Genomic DNA, 18,198 nt, shown 5'->3' with positions numbered 1-18,198 from the left:
GTAGAAGACCCCCTCCAGTTTTTTTTTAACCGCCACTGCTGCTTCCCTACAAACTGCTGTGGCCAGATTTACAGTAAGGCAGACCACCTCGCTGACCCAGGAAACACCGGGGGAGATTTTGTGGGGAAAGGTCTGTTTACCTTTGGGCAGAAAAATTCCGCACTCTGTGAGGTAAAATAAACTTTTTGTGTATATTTATGTATCAGGACTGTGCTCTCTTAAAGAGGTTATTGTTCTTTAGATTTCATAAGAGACCCAGGGAAAGAAAAACAAATATGTGCAGTATCCATGTTTGTGCATTTGTAGCAGATGTGTGCGTATCTGATTTTGCATGGTTGCATCAGACAAGACTGTTAAGAAATCAGTGTAACATTCCGGTCATAAAACATCCCGCCCTTTATAAGTTGAACCTTCTGTGATGATCCAATCACTTCCTTTAACTTCAACACAAGTTCAAGTATACAGGTTGGCAAACACCAGTCTCATACAGGATTAGAAAACACACATTTTATTCCTCCAATGGTCAACATTGGCAATTGTCATGTCCTTTTGTATGATAAATAGATGTCCTCCAAAGAGTAAAATAATTGAATTTCTTTAGAATTAAATTACCAAATCATCCCTCCACCTTTTCTTTCTTGCCATATCTTTAAACTCTAGGTCAGGTTATGATAACTTCTATTACCATAAACACCCATGTTCAAGCTTCTAAAAAGGAGTAGTTGGACATTAGGGGAATTACACATATTCCCTTTCTTGCCTATAATTAAATGCGAATATCAACACCACTCTCATATCTATCAGTTAAATATGAAGCTACAGCCAGAAGATAGTTAGCTTAGCACAAAGACTGGAAACAGGGGGAAACGACTAGCCTGGCTCCATCTAAAGGTAACAAAATCCGCCGACCAGCATCTACAAACTAACATGTTGTATCTACTGTAGTTTGTTTAATCCGTACAAAAACCGACGTGTGAAAATGAACAAAAACCTGGACTAACTGCACCCGACCAAAAGATAGTCCGGCACATAACCCTCTGTTTCTTTGTGCTAAGCTAAGCTAAGTTTCTCCTGGCTGTAGCTTCGTATTTACTGTACAGATATGAGAGCGGTATCGGTCTTCTCATCTAGCAACAGTAACTATCCCAGTGCTGTGAGGCAGAGAAATCAGGGCTGTTGTGCCTTTATCAGCTGTTCCGTCAACTTTGCAAAGTAAAACTTTGAGAACTTGAACATTTTCACATTCTTTCCCGCACATAAAAAGCATCTTTTAACACTTCAAACACATTAAAGCCTTCTCTTTCCCTTGTCCTGGTATTGTCATTGACTCTTGCCAAGTGTTCAGTTCACTCTTTTCCTGTTATCACCTGCCTATCCCTCAGTTTGTGTGTATGTGTGTGAGTAATCCAGTCCTCTGCATTCCTCTTAGCCTGTTAAAGCTGCAGGGCTCCTCTTGTCTTCTCTACATCACTCTGAGGAGTCAGTTGAAATGGTAGTAATCTATTCCTTCCTTTAGTTGCAAAGAGTTGAGGTTTTCCTCCAGAACGCCTTCTGTCATGTCCTACAGATGTAACGACAACAACATGTGAGAAACAACAGGAACAAAAAACATGGTGGATGGTTAAAATTTCCACACAAAATGAAGCATAAGAAGAATTATTATTTTCCTTTTTCCATTTGCTTTGTCTTTTTAATGAACATCCTTTGTTTTAACTGTACAGAACTAAAGTCAAAGATTATATACAGAGATTCCGACTCACCAACAGTACACTAGGTTTAACCATGGAAAATGTTCAAAAAGTTCAAATGAATTGTATATCTGTTAATTATAGTCATTTGACATCTGGGTATAAAAAAACTTGTGATTGGGTCCAGGTGTTTGTGTGTGTGTGTGTGTGTGTCAGTCATAGAGAACGAGAGAGAGAGAATGATTGACTCCAGGTCTCTTTGTCCTCTGACTCCCAATTCCCATAATTGAGCAATTAGTAGCCCCCGTAGGTGGGGTCACTCTAGATTTGATGTCCGAGTCTAGCTAGGTGGTAAATAGGCAATTAGTGATTTGGCAGCCAGAACAGCTGTGTGTGTCCGTTATTGTATATTAATACAAAATGAATAAAAAGAGAATGTCATTATCTTAGGAAAAGGAAAATTACTGCCAGAATTTTGGAGGACAAAATATATAAAACTGAACAGTGGCAAAAACATCAGATGTTTGTACAAGCATCATGTGATCAAAGATCAGGCTGCTGTCTCTACCCATTTCCTGACTTCTTTCTTTGTGTGTGTGTGTTATGTCCTGTGCCGGGCACACGCCCTTGATCATTATGTCGTTAACTTAGATTACAGACCTGAGGGACAGACGGTCAGAAACAGCAAACATACAACACACAAACACGCTTTCTGCTCACCAGTTTAACACAGATAATGAAGGGGGCGGAGGCGTCTTTGTAGTGCAGAATCGGGATTTTTGGCTTAGGTCTTTGCTGGAGGGACATCAACAGAGAGAGAGACACACAAACTACATATCATTGTTGGACATAAGCTTCATAGAAATCCAGTTCACAGGACAAAAGTGGTTGGGTGACATTCATTTGAATCATAGCTTTTAAAGCTAATATCCTAGGCCCTGCTTACACTGAATCACAATAAACCTGTTGTACTTAGTATTCACATTGGTTGATCTCACCTTGGATTCCTCATATGTGTAAAAGCCTTTCTGGATCTTGTTCTCATCGACATCACAGAAAGCCTTCACCTGACAAATGAATCAGAATGGTGATGACAGCTGGCACACATACCTCTCTTTTTTCACCAGTTCTTTCCGCTAATTTGGCTAGTATCTCACATCCGACTACATAGCTGGAGGTAACATACCTTCTTCTGATTGGTCGGACTGAGGCATCGGTACAGCTTCCGGCCCTGTTTCCCAGCGTTCCATATGGTGAAGCTCTCCCATTGGCTGAGAACTCTCTCTTGCAGGAAGTCCACTCGAAGCTTCCAAATGGTTTCCCTGGAGATGAGTAGAGGATCAGAGGATGGACACAGAAGGAGGTGGAGAACAAGCTTAAAATTAGAGATGCTGTCTGTAGGCCTGAGTCAAGATTGTTAATTTAATTTAGTGTGAAAACAATGTTATTGCTATTTTGCTTTTTGAGGTGACTCGGGTGTAAATGGGGTCTTAAACTAATCACAGTCAGGAGATGGTTAGCTTAGCTTAGCATAAAGACTGGAAAAAGGGAGAAACAACTAACCTGGCTCTGTCCAAAGGTGACAAAATCCAACTATCAGCACTTCTAAAGCTCACTAATCAACAAGTTATATCTTGTTTGTTTACTCTCCACAAATACCGAAGTGTAAAAACGTCAAGTTGTGGTTTCACGGGGGTTATGTGCTGGACTATTTCATGGCTGGGAGTAGTGACTTCCTGGAGTCTCTGGTGGTTGGTGACAAGACTACAGGGACTTACTGCGTACAGATATGACAGTGGTATCAATCTTCTCATCTAACTCTTGACAAGAAAGCAAATAAGTGAATTCCCCAAACTATTTCTTTAAAGGATAATTGCAGTTTACATTTACATTTTAGGTCTTATTCTTAAGTTTTGGCCATCGTCTCTCTCAGTAATAAGATTGTATTTACCGAGTAAATTTGCGGAGATTTGGGAACATGACATTGCTAAATGTTCAGAAAAGTAAAAAAAGTAAACTCCCAGGTTAGACAAACTTATTTGGAAGAGAAAATTAAGCCAAACGTTAAAATTGTTACCCAGACTGTCCATTCTAATAATTCACCAGCTTACATACCAACTTTCTATAGTTGTGTGCACAGTTTTCTTGTGCAATAAATTATTATTACTGACATTTCAGGTGCACTCACTTTCACCTCCAAATGAAGTGGTTTAGATCATTTGGCTAAATTGATGGTTTATTTACAGCCTGTCTGATCATGTTTTTTGCTCATCAGTTTTAGTGAAGTCACCAAATTCCCCAATCTCAGCAATTACTTTGATGAGTACAATATTATCGCAAATGAAAGAAATGAAAGATAAAACCACAAAAATAAGACCCAAATTGCAATAAATCAGAATGATCCTTTTAGTATTAGACCATAATCTCCTCAAATTCATTTTCCAAAAGCATTCACTGCATTTAATAAGAACTATGACTGAATTTTGATAAACTACGATCTGATTGTCGAAGTGGATGGAAAAAATACGCCTGTTTTAAATGAGCTTGTTTTCCTGTTGCCTGCACCTTGACTGATATGCACAGCTGTACACAGGCCTCACACACACACACACACACACACACACACACACACACACACACACACACACACACACACACACACACACACACACACTCTCACACTCACCTTTATACTTAGATATATGTCTTCTTGGTCTACTCATGATCTTAACCCCTTCCTCCCCACTCTCAACTCTCTCACACATACACACATAAACACAAACACACACACACACACACACACACACATATACAGGACATGCTCCACTCTCATCTCCTGATGTGAGAGCCCTACTGGGTCTTACTGTGGGCCTCATATGACAAACAAACCCAAACCCACCACCATCGCGGAACGCGGGTGGTCACCACATTGCTTTTCCGTACATTCTCTATACAGGCTTTGATTCTAAGACATGGCAGAGATTTACTACAAACTATCTGTATACACATACTGAAGCCTTCATCCTCCTAATACCCTACAGATCAAAAGACAAACACACTTTCACGCACTCTGGTATAGATTCACATACACAATGGGTGCACACACATACACATTTATAAACACAGCCTTTCTGTGTTAAGAAGTATCTCATCTCAGTTACTCTTTGGCACCATCTTAACTTTTTTAAAAACACACTTCTCACCTCACTGATATAGCCTCTACAATTGCGTGTGTGTGTGTGTGTCAGAAAGAAGATGATGGTTTCATTCGACTAAAAAGAGGAAGTAGGTAGGCTGTGGATGATAAAGGGTGACAAAAAGTGGGGGAGAGTGGAAAGTAGGCAAGGCGAGCTTGAAATAGACATCCAAAAATAGACAGATGATAGATGAAGACAGAGAGGAGGATGATCGGTGAAGGAGTGCGTCAACACAGGCAGATATACGAGCAGTGGACAGGCGCAGGGGACGAGGGGCGGAAGGAAGGAAGGAAGGAGGAAAGGAAGGAGGGATAACAGGAAAGAGGGGATGAAAGGGAGGGAGGTATGGTGAGAGGGAAGGCAGGAAAGACCTTCTTCTTTGGTGTGTTTTACATTTTGAGGCACACACACACCTGCAGACACTACATGACCTTGCTGAAGCACAGGCAACAGCAGGAGTGTCAGACCACACACACACACACACACACGCACACACACACACACCATCTCAAACACGGTTCACGACAAGATCCGATTCCCTCCAGACAGTGTTTGAGAGATAGTGAACATGCCACAGAGAGAAGAAAACAGGTTTAAATTCCTGATTCATATGCTGGGAAAGTGCCTGGAATTTCAAAAACATATTCTGAAGAAGAACTCAAGATTACGAAAAACATGTGTCTGTGTGTGTGTGCATATTTGTGTGTGGGGGTATCGAGCCCTGAGAAAATCTGGGATGTCAGTGGCAGGCAGCTGTGAGTTGGTCGAGGATCAACACTGTGTCCAAGTGTGCGTGTGTGAGTGTAGCTGAGCAGGGGAAGGGGTGTACGGCGAGACTGACTCGGTAACAGAGTGTGTGGTGGCCTTCTCGTGGTAACGGTACACCAGCAGGCACTGGTCGACTCTGGCCACGCCCCCTCCTTGACGAATACTCTGGTAGAAGAAGAGCAAGTCCTCTGGGACTCCCTGGAGAGGAGGAAGTAGATTGTGAAATAATGGTTGGAGATGACTGTTAATATCTATAATACATTTCTATATTAGAAATTTGAGGTGCTAATGGAGCTTGGGCAAGTTCAGGCAGAACTATCTATGGTCAGGTTCAGTTTTTGGTGATGGTGGCTGGGTCTGCTTAGGTAAGGAGATAATATAAATGAAGTGAAGTTAGAGTGGGTCCAAAATTTTGTTGATTAAATAAACATTTTAGTAGCCTGATTATCGACTGAATTGCCTTTTCTTTTCACTTCATTCACTCAGCCTGACATTGTGTTCATGTTAGCTGATTTCTTGTTGGGAGGATGGGGACATTTTGCCCCAACCAGTCAATAGAAACTGATGTATCTGTCCACCAATGTCATTTTCAGCTGACAGAGAAGCTGTGATAGCAGTTGCTAGGTGCAGTTAACTTAATGTTTTTCACATAGATCAATAAAAATATGTTGCTTTAAAGGGGACCTCCACCGATTTTACACATCAAAGTGTGTTTACAGAGTACTACTGCATATGTGAAAACATTTTTATAAAAAGACCAAAATCTGATAAACGGTTGGGTCTGAAGACTACATGTTTGAAAATTATCTGGGGGTGTGGAGTTAGAAAGCAGTTTTGACAAGAAAGAAGAATGAATGGAATGAAAAAAGACAATGTCTCCGATTCTGCTGCATGGATTTTGATCCTTTTTTTAAAAACTGTCCACTGTGAACATAATGCTAAATCAGTAGAGTTGTTATATTTTTAAACCGAAGTTATACAGCTGCATTATTCTCATCCACACTTGTTGCTATTTTTCTGTCACTATTTTTCATGAATGTACCTATATAGCTAGCTATCTATGTAGGAATGTGACATCCCTATTCTTAAACACACTTAGCAAGCTCTGATTGGTCAGTTGTTTCTCTAACTGAGGGAAACGGCTGTCAATGGACACAACAGCAAAACAAATCACTGAACAAATCTGTGGTGTGAACGTGGACAGAAAATGGAGCCTATCTGAGGATGGATTGATGCTTGGACTCCTTGGGAATAGTTTGGATGTGAACTCTCACCTTACCTCCCTCGTCAAACGGACCAACCTTCAGGAACCAGTTCCTTGAGCAGAACCATGTCGGCATGATGACAGTGGGCCCATGAGACGTGTACACCTGAGACACAAGAACAACCTAGACTATAACACAGAACACAGGGACATATACAATCCAGAAATCACATGTTGTCAGTTACATAATACTGTGACCTGTGGGCACAAGGTAAGAACAAAAACATTCACATTACAGTAATAGCCACCATAAAGTCTGTTAGTAAAGTGTTGGGCCACCACAAGCCTCCAGAATAGCTTTAATGCTCTTTAACAAAGTCTCTGAACCCTACTGGAGGGATGGACACCATTCTTCCAAAAGATATTCCCTCATTTGGTGTTGTGATGATGATGGTGGTGAAAGAACTGTCTCCCATTCCATTCTACAGTGAGTTTTGAGGGTTATGTTGAGGAACAGCAAATATGACATTAAACACTCAAAAACAAGGTTGTAGAAATGAGAAATTAAGAGAAACTACAGCACAGCCAGAACACCTGAAAACATAGTATTAGATGCTGTGAGTATAAATAAAGTTAAATATCTCTTCATGTTTACTGTAAACATGCAAACCAGCCCGCACTTGGGCTTCCACAATCAAATCCTGAGGTCCCAGGATGTGCAATTAGATTAATCCCCTGCAGTTATCTCTCAACAAGCTCTCTCACACACGCGTGCAGGAAACAGCATTTTATTTCAGCTGGACTTTAAAAATAAAGGAATTTCTTGTAGCAGAGAGAGAACACAACATCCAAATCAGCTAAAACCTGACCAGGATTTGGCGGATGGCTCGGGGAAATTTCCTCATTTGGCTTTCAGGAACAAACTGCCAAATGAAGAAGGACTCTGCAGAGCTTCTAATCCTGCAAACTATACAGGTTAGAGTGCAGTCGCATGTGCTTTCTTTCAGAAGTGTGCGCTTCCTGAGTGCAGGGGAAGGATACACACTTCCATCCTCTCACACGTGATTTTTAACTAATGAGTTTGTTTTGGCCTCTCCTTCTCTTTCTAACCACAACCTCTTTAATACACCAGGACCATATTATGGCCTCTATATTTCTTTCTCTTTTTACACCCCACACTCATTCGTTCCACTGCTACCCACCCTCTCTCAGACCCCCCAGCCCTTCTTGTTCCTCCTTTCCTGTGTGTGTGTGTGTGTGTGTGTGTGTGTGTTCTGTACAGTTGTGTTGTTGCGTTTGGAATCTAAGGGTCATTCCAGGTTGATCTGTTTCTTCATCCAACTACGTTACTTTGCATATGTGTGTAGATGTGAATGTGTGTGTGACTGTTGTTGGTTAAAGTGGAATACTACTGCATAACTGAAATGTATCGCAGATGAAGAAAATTGTGAAAAACATCTGGAATTAGCCAGTCGAACAGCTGGACAGAATCTAGCGAGTGTGTGAGTTGTGTGTGTGTGTGTGTGTCCACCTACAACTTCTCTCCCTTCTGTTGTAATATTGCAACATTTTGCAGATGTAAATTGTGGCCAAAAGCATGAATAAAAGGAATAAGAATGAGTTCTGGGAAACCAGGGAACAGAGAGAGAGAGAGAGAGAATGTGAGAAATCAGTGGGATAGGGAAGGTTTGGGATAACCATATCTAACGTCCTGCAGATGAACACTCCAGCTCTGGATCAAGTTAACGAGCACCACCCTGTGTGAATCTCTGGTTTAACATAGTTAGATTCTATTTCTTTACCCAGAAAATGAAAGTAAAGGCAGATAAAGGGAAGAAAAGAGAAGGGGACGGAAAAGGAGCTGCTTTTAAGCCTGCAGAATCAATGTATGATCTCATTCTCATGCTCCATGAAACTTAATATCACATAAATATCCTGGAATGTCTGCTAAGGAGTTATGCAGACTCTCTCTCTGTGTGTGTGTGTGTGTGTGTTAGAGAGAGTGGGTCCAGGTTGTCTTGTATCCTTGGTGACAGTGTGTTTTGTTCAGACATCAACAGTTGACTTCCGTCTCTACATAAATAGAAATACTGTCAGTGGTTTTACTTTTATATATATTAATGTGACAATTTAATATGTTGAAAGTATTAGCTGTAAAAGTAGAAGGTAAAGATTTTCACTCAACACCTTATATTTATATCGGCAATTTTCTGATTTGTAAAATGTGCAAACAACATTGACATCAGTATTGCCAAATGCATTGTAATACTGCAGTTTTATTACCGCATATTATTGCAGTACCAAGTTAGCATGCCAACACTATGTCAGTGTAAGGACAATGTTATCAGTTTGCTGGGTCACATTACCATTATTTTTGTTATCCAAGATGGTCTAATTAGGCAATAATGCAGTCATACATTTCTGCCGTGACTTGGCTGAGAGACACGGCAGATGACACTTGGATCCTGACCATTCACAACTTACCATCTTCATTCATTTCACCATCTGCCACAGCAGGAAACTCCAGCTCCACCTGCTCTGGAGGAACAGCAGCCATTTTCTGTTTTGGGCCATAAAACAATTTCTTACGAAATCCAATCTGGTGCAGTGCAGAAGCTGATGGCGAGCAATATTGTTGTCTTCAGTGATGTAAATATGTGGCAACGTTCACACAGCAGTGCAGTACAGTGAGCACTATATCTAAACATGTCTACAGCAGGATGAGTTGATACAGAAACACTCTGTAAGCTTGCAGTACTTCTGCAAAATGAACTTTTCCACCAGCTGGCAGTGTGACCTGTTTCCTCTGGTGGGACAGAGATGGACAGAGAGGTCAGGAGTGATGCTGCATCCTCCATCCAGTCCACTGCCACATTTCCGTGGAAACTGTGGATGGTAGGTACGTATTCTGTTTCTGTCTGACCTGCCTGCTGCCTGGCACATGACCTCTCACATACACACAAACACACACATTCACAGACATAGTATGTGTGCAGCATACACACATGCTGTGCAGAGCTGCTGGTGTTTTACCTGTGTCATGAGCTGATCCGGACTGATTGTGTTGATCCAGCGAGTGTAACGCTCAGTAGATCCCTCTGGAACCCTTTGAACCTTACAGCCAATCAGCTATCGTGAAAACACACAGACACTTACACCATATGAGCATGAAAAATATTTTCTTTCCAGGAAACATTGAAAACATTCGCAGCAATTTTATTTCAATTTTATTTCATAGAAGTAACTAGTAAGTTTTGTTTTAATGGCTCCGTGTTAAGCTGCAAAGTGGTAAGCTTTCAGAATAAAGGTTTATTTAAGCTTAAACAGTCTGACAATATCAATGTTTACATTCTTTAAGTTATAATTTTTGTTCAGATGTTTGTATTAATTTGAAGCAAGTAGTCAATATATAAATAGATCATATAATATATCTAATAAATATTTCTGACATTTTATAGGCCATTAATCAATTAATCAAGACAATTATTTGCAGAGTAAGCAATGATGAAAATAATAGTTAGTTTAGTCCAAGTCCTAGTAATGTATAGCAAGATAGAGAGATGTTATTCACAACTGAAAAACTAAGCAGAGGACAATATTTTTATCCAGAACCATAAAATATTACAGCCATAACAGAAAGAGGCAGGTTGTTTGTGCAGGGCAGCAAGCCTGCTGTCTCCATGCTGTCTCCCTCACTTCCCTCACACACACGACCTTTAACCTCTGACCTGGCAGGCCACAGAAAGCATCAACACCGGATACGCACACTGTTCTGCATGCCAACTGCATGGAAACACACACACACACACACACACACACACACACACACACACACACACACACACACACACACACACACACACTCACTCACTCACTCACTCACTCACTCACCCACACATACACACAAACAACATGAATATTTTTCATTTTAAGGGAGGGATTGGTCACATGGTCAGGGAGAGAGAGAGAAAGGGAAGGGGAGGGAGAGATGTGAGGAGGAGAGGAGGGGTGAAGGCAGAGTGCAACAGAGAGGGAAGGAAGTGAGTAAGCACATACTTGAGGGAGAACTTACAGAGTTTGGGTGGAGGACAGACGACTCATACTGCAGACGAACTCTTTGGGGCAACATAACGTCATCCTGGAGTACAAAAAAATATCAGTTCAAACACATACGACATGTTACTTATAGTAAGTATTTAGCACCATGTAACAACAAATACACATTAGGTTCTTTTAAGGAACAGTTCTAATCATATCTGTTCAGTTTAGGTTTTACTTTGCCTTATTTTACTTACTTATTACTTATAAAAAAGATTGCAAGAGAACAAACAGAAGAAGATGACTGTTTTCTGTGAAAGCAATTTTATTATCATTGAGTCATTCATTCTGGCAAAAGGTACATTAGCAGGAAAGAGTCTTTGGCATATTGTATGACTCAAGCAGTTAAAAAACTACTCTGAACAGAGATCACAAACTCAGATAATGTGGCCTTTAATTTGTAGTTTTGAGAATTAAGCCTTCAGACGAGCAACTACAAAGCACTGTTTCAAAGACAGAGCTGCCACTCATATGGACATATACACATAAAACACATATATATCAAACGCTGCTCTCAGCTCATTAGTCACTGAGCTGCTGAGGTCTGTGTGTGAATGTGTCTATGTACAGAGTTTATATTTGGACAAACCAATATGATCTAATTAGTTTTGACTCACTACTGTATGTGTTATGAAAGACATCTGGATAGGGAAATGAAACATGCGCTGTCTGACACACACACACACACACACACACATACATAAACTTACCGCATCCTGAAAGCACAAGTATTGCCCACAACTCTGAGAAGCTGCCTTATTCTTTGCATATCCCACTGAAAGACAAAGGAACAGTGTATGTTTATGTCTCTGTGCATGTGTGTGGGTGTGTGTGTGTATACTCTTGCATTTGTATATGCCTCTGTGTGCTAACTATTTCCATTTGGCCATGTGTTAGTAATTATCATATTCAACCAATAAACAATGTCATTTTCAAAATGTTAAACCAAAAAATGCAACAGTAAAGGGCATGCCACTCACATGCATGAGACAGCATGCATGAGGCATCACAGTGATCATCATGCTGTTTTAGTTTGTCAAACATTGTTCTTCCTGGTTCTGGTTAATCAGAAGAATATAAAACTAAACATTAAAATATTTTTACAATCTTGCTGATCCAGTGACTGATATCATTAACTCTCTGGTGTCCAACTGATGGTTGTCCACAACTGTGGGGGTGGGGGTCTTAATGTACTGTCTCTATGCTGAGCACACAGAGTACCAACACTATTATTAGAGACTAGGACGAATACGTCACTTGTTAATATACTAATGTATAGCACTTTTCACAACAAAGTTACAAAGTGCTGCACAGAAGAAACAAAACAGAAAAGAAAAAGATTAAAGTAGCAGAAATGACTCGGACAAAACAAAGAAGAGTCTAAAAGTGACATGACATAAGTGAGTTAATGCAGAAAGGCAAATTTATAAAAATTTGTTTTTAGTAGGTTGTAGGTTGGTGCAGGTACATATGGGCACCAAAGCTCACAAATTTATGCTGGAGCCAGACCAAAGAGTGCTTTAAAAGTAAATAAGTAAAACTTTATAATCAAAAAAGCTAGTAAGCGGACCCTGAGTTGTTTGTGTAGAATGAACTTTCATCTTAAATTATAGGCAGTTTACGTTTAAGTTTTGCAGAATTTATGGACATTTTTTCCCTAAAATTTCCTTTCGTTTGTCTATTCTTTCATTCAGCCTATCTGGCTTTACATATTCAATGAACTGCTGAAGTCACAGTTTGACAAGACAATCCAATCAGGACTGGAAATTGATTGCTGATCAACAACCTAAAAGTCTACTGACCTCCTCTGGGTTGCGCAGAGTTGTGGCCGGAGATCACTAATGAGATGCCCCTCGCCTCCAGCCTCTTCCTCCAACTTTCCACCACTTTCCTGGAGTCATCCTAAAGAACACACACACACACACACACACACACACACACACACACACACACAGAATTCGAACTTCAACTGAGGTCTTCAGATTCACATGCGTAAATATGCAAACAAAGAAACTTACAGTGCTTGCGTCGTCAAAGACAGAGAGCTCCGTGGTTCCAGCGAAGTCTTGGTGTAATATGGCCTGCAGACATTCATCCAGCCAACAGGATGCATTGTACATTGGCATGACAATACTCTGAGCACAGAAGACACACACAGAGAGGTTTTACAGTCAGTGCAATTAATTAATGCATGAGTAGCCATGAATAACCAAGGATCAAGGATAATATAATCAGTTCAGGGAGTTAATTTGGAAAATGCGCAAAACTGTGACACACATTATGGTGCACAGAAAAAGTCATTAAGTTAATTTAATAAATAGCTTCAAATCTACAGCATGCCAGTGCTTAAGACCTAAGCAATGTGCAGCAACCTGATTCAACTGACCACATCCAAAACACTGCCTTCTGCTGTATATTCTCCTTTACATCAGTTAGCTGTGTATAGGAGAGTGCCAGTCTATCACCCACCACATCCACTGCACTCCTCTCCTCCTCCTGCCCGCCTGTCGCCGTTTCCGCTTCATGTTCTGTGGTGCGGAGCCGCTTCGGTGGGTTCATGTCAGCCTCTGAGCCCCCGTCCTTCTGCTACTTTTCTGGGCAACGAAACAGCCGTTAATCGACGTCTGACCTCGGTTTAGCCGGTTAAATATGCGAGGTAAGAAATGGCTGAAAACAATGAAGGTAAATCGGATGGACGTTTAGAAAGACGTTGTCGGTGACGAGGAAATGACCCGCGTGAATAAAAATGTCAGTTAACACTCATTTTGTAACTGTTCTCTATATGAAATGGATCCAAGCCAACAAAGAGCGTCTCTTGAAAGGTGTTCTGGACATTTTAGTGACGGTCAATGTAACATTTTTCGCTGAATGTGTAGGCTAAGCTTGCAGCGTGGATAACAGCTTCACAACTTCCGGAAACAATTAATTCCAGACGCTCATTGGCTCGTGGAAAACACGGACAGACACCGGATTCGCTGTAACTCACCGTCAATCACCTGGAATAGTGACGTCTCCGACAACGTGTAAAATAGTTTTCTGGCTTCGATTATTTGTATATTCAGAGGAAAAAGCTGTTAACACGAATTCTTGCTTTTCTCTCATTCTCTCCAAAAATATATCGTAAGATAATAAGAATTGGACATTTCAAAACAACAAATGAAGCACAATGTGGACTATTCCCATTTTAAAACTGAAAAAAATCATCATTAATGTTCAAAAATGTCCCTGACACCTTGTGTGGCCATTATGTGTCCTATCATTTCTATTTTGTTAGTCAGTATTCATTATTTTGACAAAGAATTCTTAGCACAAGGTCCACTTACTGGAAGTTTTTCAGAGCTTTCAGCCACATCTCGTGGCCTTCATCAGTGGGTGGAGTTTGAACAGTTCTCATGGAGATTGTTCAGTTGTTATGTGATCTAATTATGGTATTTCATTCACCTGATAACAGGTGGTTGTATACAACAACTATTATTTCATTTTTTTTTATTCATTACTGAAGGTCAGTAAAAAATGAATACAGCAGCTACAGTTTATAAAACACAGTTTAAAATGGCTTAAACTGTAGTTTCAATAATGAGTTTCCATCAGGACAACAATACCATATATTTGGCTTATTGAGAAGGACAACTACAGTGTGGTGAGAGTCTGCTAACGCCACGAATGTTTGTAGTTTTTTAAAATGTAATTTCAAAGTAAATTTCAGATCATTCGGGATTCTTAAAACAAATACTCTTTGAATGAAACTGTTCTCTTTTTCTGTCTTTCCTTGTTTTGTTTGGTCAGACTCATTTCTGATGACATGTAACAGTGCAGCTCTCTCTTGCTTTCTGGTAGTATTGAATAGGGAACCAGATCAGTGTGTTTTTTTGTGTTGATGTTGGCAGCTGCAGCATGGGAGGTTTGTCTTGGTGAGCAGACAGAAAAACAGGATGGGCTGAAATATTGTTTTTGACCATCGTTTTCATTTTCTCTCAGAAAGGAAAGTAAATGAATAACGAGAGAGAGAGAGAGAGAGAGAGAGAGAGAGAGAGAGAGAGAGAGAGAGAGAGAGAGAGACTGTGTTCCAACCAAAAGCAGGTAACAGGTTCAATGCAGTGTGTTTAATGGTATCTTCTGTGCTACTGTACCAGCTCCAGGTGTTGTATCAGATTGTGTGAGGCGTTCTCAGTGATTAGTATTTAAATGTACAATGACTATAGTTACTGTAACAACGAAATAAACATCACAGCACACAGCTGAAGAAGCAGGGATGATCCAACAGCTGAAGTCATGATCTGAGTCAGGAATCAAACAACATCGGTCCTGGATTATGAAAGATCCAAACTCTGTTACCCATTAGATCTACAGTACTTCCAGAGTACAGATGGCCAAATCCCCCTGTTATTGTCACATTAATCCTCATGTGTTCTTTTTTTGTTTGTGTCCTGACAAAACGATTCATGAGCAATAAAAAAAGACAGAAGCCTAGAGGAACGTAAGCTGCTTAACTTCTGTGTTACCCATTTTAGAAACACATAAACTCTCCCTTCTCTGGCTTAAGTCCCGAGATATTTTTAATGAAGTCCTGCATTTTACAATCCTCCTTAATCAGGGCACCACTCAGACAGGATGTAGTTTGGAGATTGTGCTGCAGAATAATTGTTACCACATTGCAGCAGCATCTTGATCAGACTAAGCTTAATTTATCGTTTTGAATGCGTCTTTAAATTGGACGCATGTCTCACTGCAGGCCAGGAACAACAGCTCCAGGGGGGGCAACAGACCGGGGGCCAAGATCAGGAATTATTCTCTCATGCTTGAGTGCACGGTAAATGGAAAGAGAAGATTTGGCCTCACTGTACAGATGCAACAGCACACACACACACACACACACACACACACACCTGCTAAACAGGTTAGTTATGATAAATACTGTGTTTGTGTACTCTTATGGAAATAGCTAACAAAGGAATTATTACACATTTGTGTTACTGTCTTTCGAGAAACCATCCATTTATCCTCACTGGAGTATTGCAGTGGGCCGGTGAGGCAAACCAGATGCTAATTTCTGACTAATAGAGATGGCAGACAGCCATGCATGATTAACTAAAAGACAATTATATTACTCAGATGTTTCAATCTTAGAGGTTCAGGTTGAGGTTATGAGTCCCTCTGAGTCTGTTCTGACTGTGGCTGTGAAGTTTGTTCAGTTCCTTGCACTGCAGGTCCACAGGATCTCCGATATACTTTTGCAACAGAAAATATTCTGCACTCACTTTCCGCAACTGTTCTCACAATCATTCACTTTAAACTGCCTGTTTACTTCCCTTCCTCCACCAAATCAACACCACATGGCGATGCTGCATTTAAAATGTGCACACGGGGTTGGAGGTCGAGATTGCAGCTGTTTAGATCTGTGATCACACTGCACTTGATTTTGTTTGGACAGAAACGCAGAGACATTAAAGAGAAGGGAAGTGTGTGAGTGTGTCTGGAGGTATGGGCATGACTGGATGTACTTCATTCATTTAGTTTCGCTTTGGGAAGTGTGAGTATTTGACCTTTTGAGAGAGTTTGCGGTCATTTTAACTGTGCAGCAACACATGCAGACACACACAGATAGGAGACACACTGTATGTTGTCAGCTGAGGATGGCTACAGGGGCCACAGCAGGAAGGAAGAAATCTCCACAACAACTGGCCATACTGCCAGGAACATTTCCCCTTGACCAGGACTTTAGTCCATGACAATGTATCTGGAAAACTAAAAGCCCAACTTCCATGGTCCCAGGGACCACAACATTAGTTTGATGTGCTGATTTAATAAATGTCTTAAGAGCAGTGTGAAGTCATTTTCTTTTCTTTTTTTTCACAAGATACTGGTCTTTCTTTGATGTACCTGCATAAGCAATGCTAATTGTCCTGCTAGAAAGAAAGATGTTTACAGCACTGTGCATCAGTTTCCTTTCTTTAGAGCTTGTTAGGTGTACCCATCATCATCAGTGAAATCTGCTGCTGCAGTGTTTGGCTGGATTTTGTTTAACTATTGTTTACAGTACTACTTTGTGGAGCCTAAAGTGTGCTGACAGCTGGTTTGCTTCACTAACAGACATACAGTTGTATCCATTTTGTATCCCAGGTGTAAAATAATCACCTATGACCAAAGAGCTGAAAAGAAACCATGCAGGGTGCAAAAACAGTTGTACACTGTGTCAATACTACCCTCTAGTGGTCAATGAGCAAAACCAATCATATCAACTCCATCCTGTGTTCAGCACCAACATACAGTTTCAATTAAAACTCTGGCCTTGGTTCCTGTTTGATATGTTAGTGCATGTGCGTGTTTGTGCGTGGCTTTCTTTATGAATGGTGGTTGACAATCAGAACATTGTCAATTTCAATGTATTCAACTCTTTTTGGTATTGTGTCGTCAAAGAAAGAAAGGCCACAAGGCCGAACCTCACAGACATGTTTACATGGTAAAAATGGGTGTCCGCATGTCCCCCTATTGTTATAATAGCAATGTATGTAATGATAATGTGAAAACAGTGTGACGATGTGAAAGGGGTCGCTCGTAGTGATAAACCAACAGAGAATTATCACCTGAATCTGCAGCTCCCCTCTTTATAGTAAGTTTCAGCTCATTGTTTAGCTGTCCAGCCCGCACCTTTACTGTTGGCTCACTCTCTCTGGTCATTATCGGCCGCAGCCGTTGAGCTGAAAAAGCTCTAAGAAACCCACTGTACACCACCTGCTCAGCACCAAACAGCAGATGGTTAGTGACTAGCTGGTGAACATAGAGGAGCATTTAGCAGCTAAAGAGCCAGATATTTCCCTCAGGAGTTGGTGGAGACCAAAACAGAGCTAAGAGAGAGTGAATATTGGCTTTACATTCATCAGGTGGCCAGAAACACTCAAGACTCAAAATTAATGATACTGTTCTGTAACTGCTGGATGTGTAAATAAGCAACTGTTTGCTAACAAGCTCGCCATCGACTTAAAATGTGATGATATGTCAATGTTGTGTTCACAGCTTGTTACAGCTGCTGCCAAGTGGCCACAAAAATCAATTACTGCAGGGTTTTTTTTTTTAAAATGGAGAAACAACAGATATAATATACCTTGCGACCAAAACATATAGCTCATAGCAGGACTGTTTTCAGGCATTGGTGAGCTAGGGTGTTGCCTAAGGTGCCACCAGCTAGAAGGGCGCCAATAAGGATTTTGTCATTTATATAAGACACCCAAACTACTTTTAAGTC

At 40.7% G+C, this 18,198-nt stretch overlaps 1 protein-coding gene across 1 annotated transcript; it reads right to left on the bottom strand.

Moving 5' to 3' along the window:
- Positions 1-492: 492 nt before the first annotated feature.
- Positions 493-13,949, bottom strand: b3gntl1 (UDP-GlcNAc:betaGal beta-1,3-N-acetylglucosaminyltransferase-like 1). The gene is made up of 12 exons (XM_044190124.1): positions 13,425-13,949; positions 12,974-13,090; positions 12,758-12,857; positions 11,666-11,730; positions 10,930-10,995; positions 9,891-9,986; positions 6,928-7,023; positions 5,727-5,851; positions 2,875-3,010; positions 2,687-2,755; positions 2,409-2,483; positions 493-1,561 (listed from the first exon to the last, which is right to left on the bottom strand). The coding sequence occupies exons 1-12, from the start codon at positions 13,512-13,514 to the stop codon at positions 1,481-1,483; spliced, it is 1,116 nt and encodes a 371-aa protein (XP_044046059.1). The 5' UTR covers positions 13,515-13,949; the 3' UTR covers positions 493-1,480.
- Positions 13,950-18,198: the final 4,249 nt, after the last annotated feature.

This window comes from Siniperca chuatsi, linkage group LG3 (assembly GCF_020085105.1).
Source record: "Siniperca chuatsi isolate FFG_IHB_CAS linkage group LG3, ASM2008510v1, whole genome shotgun sequence".
NCBI lineage: Eukaryota > Metazoa > Chordata > Actinopteri > Centrarchiformes > Sinipercidae > Siniperca > Siniperca chuatsi.
This window is presented reverse-complemented; position numbering and strand designations above follow the sequence as displayed.

Bases quoted from the DNA above. Each gene is read 5' to 3' on its own strand.
- b3gntl1 (XM_044190124.1), bottom strand. From the start codon at position 13,514: ATGAACCCACCGAAGCGGCTCCGCACCACAGAACATGAAGCGGAAACG. The intron at 10,996-11,665 runs GTAAGTTTATGT...TTTGTACTCCAG, and splicing joins ACTTGTGCTTTCAGGATGCG to GATGACGTTATGTTGCCCCA. The intron at 2,756-2,874 runs GTATGTTACCTC...TTCATTTGTCAG, and splicing joins GTCCGACCAATCAGAAGAAG to GTGAAGGCTTTCTGTGATGT.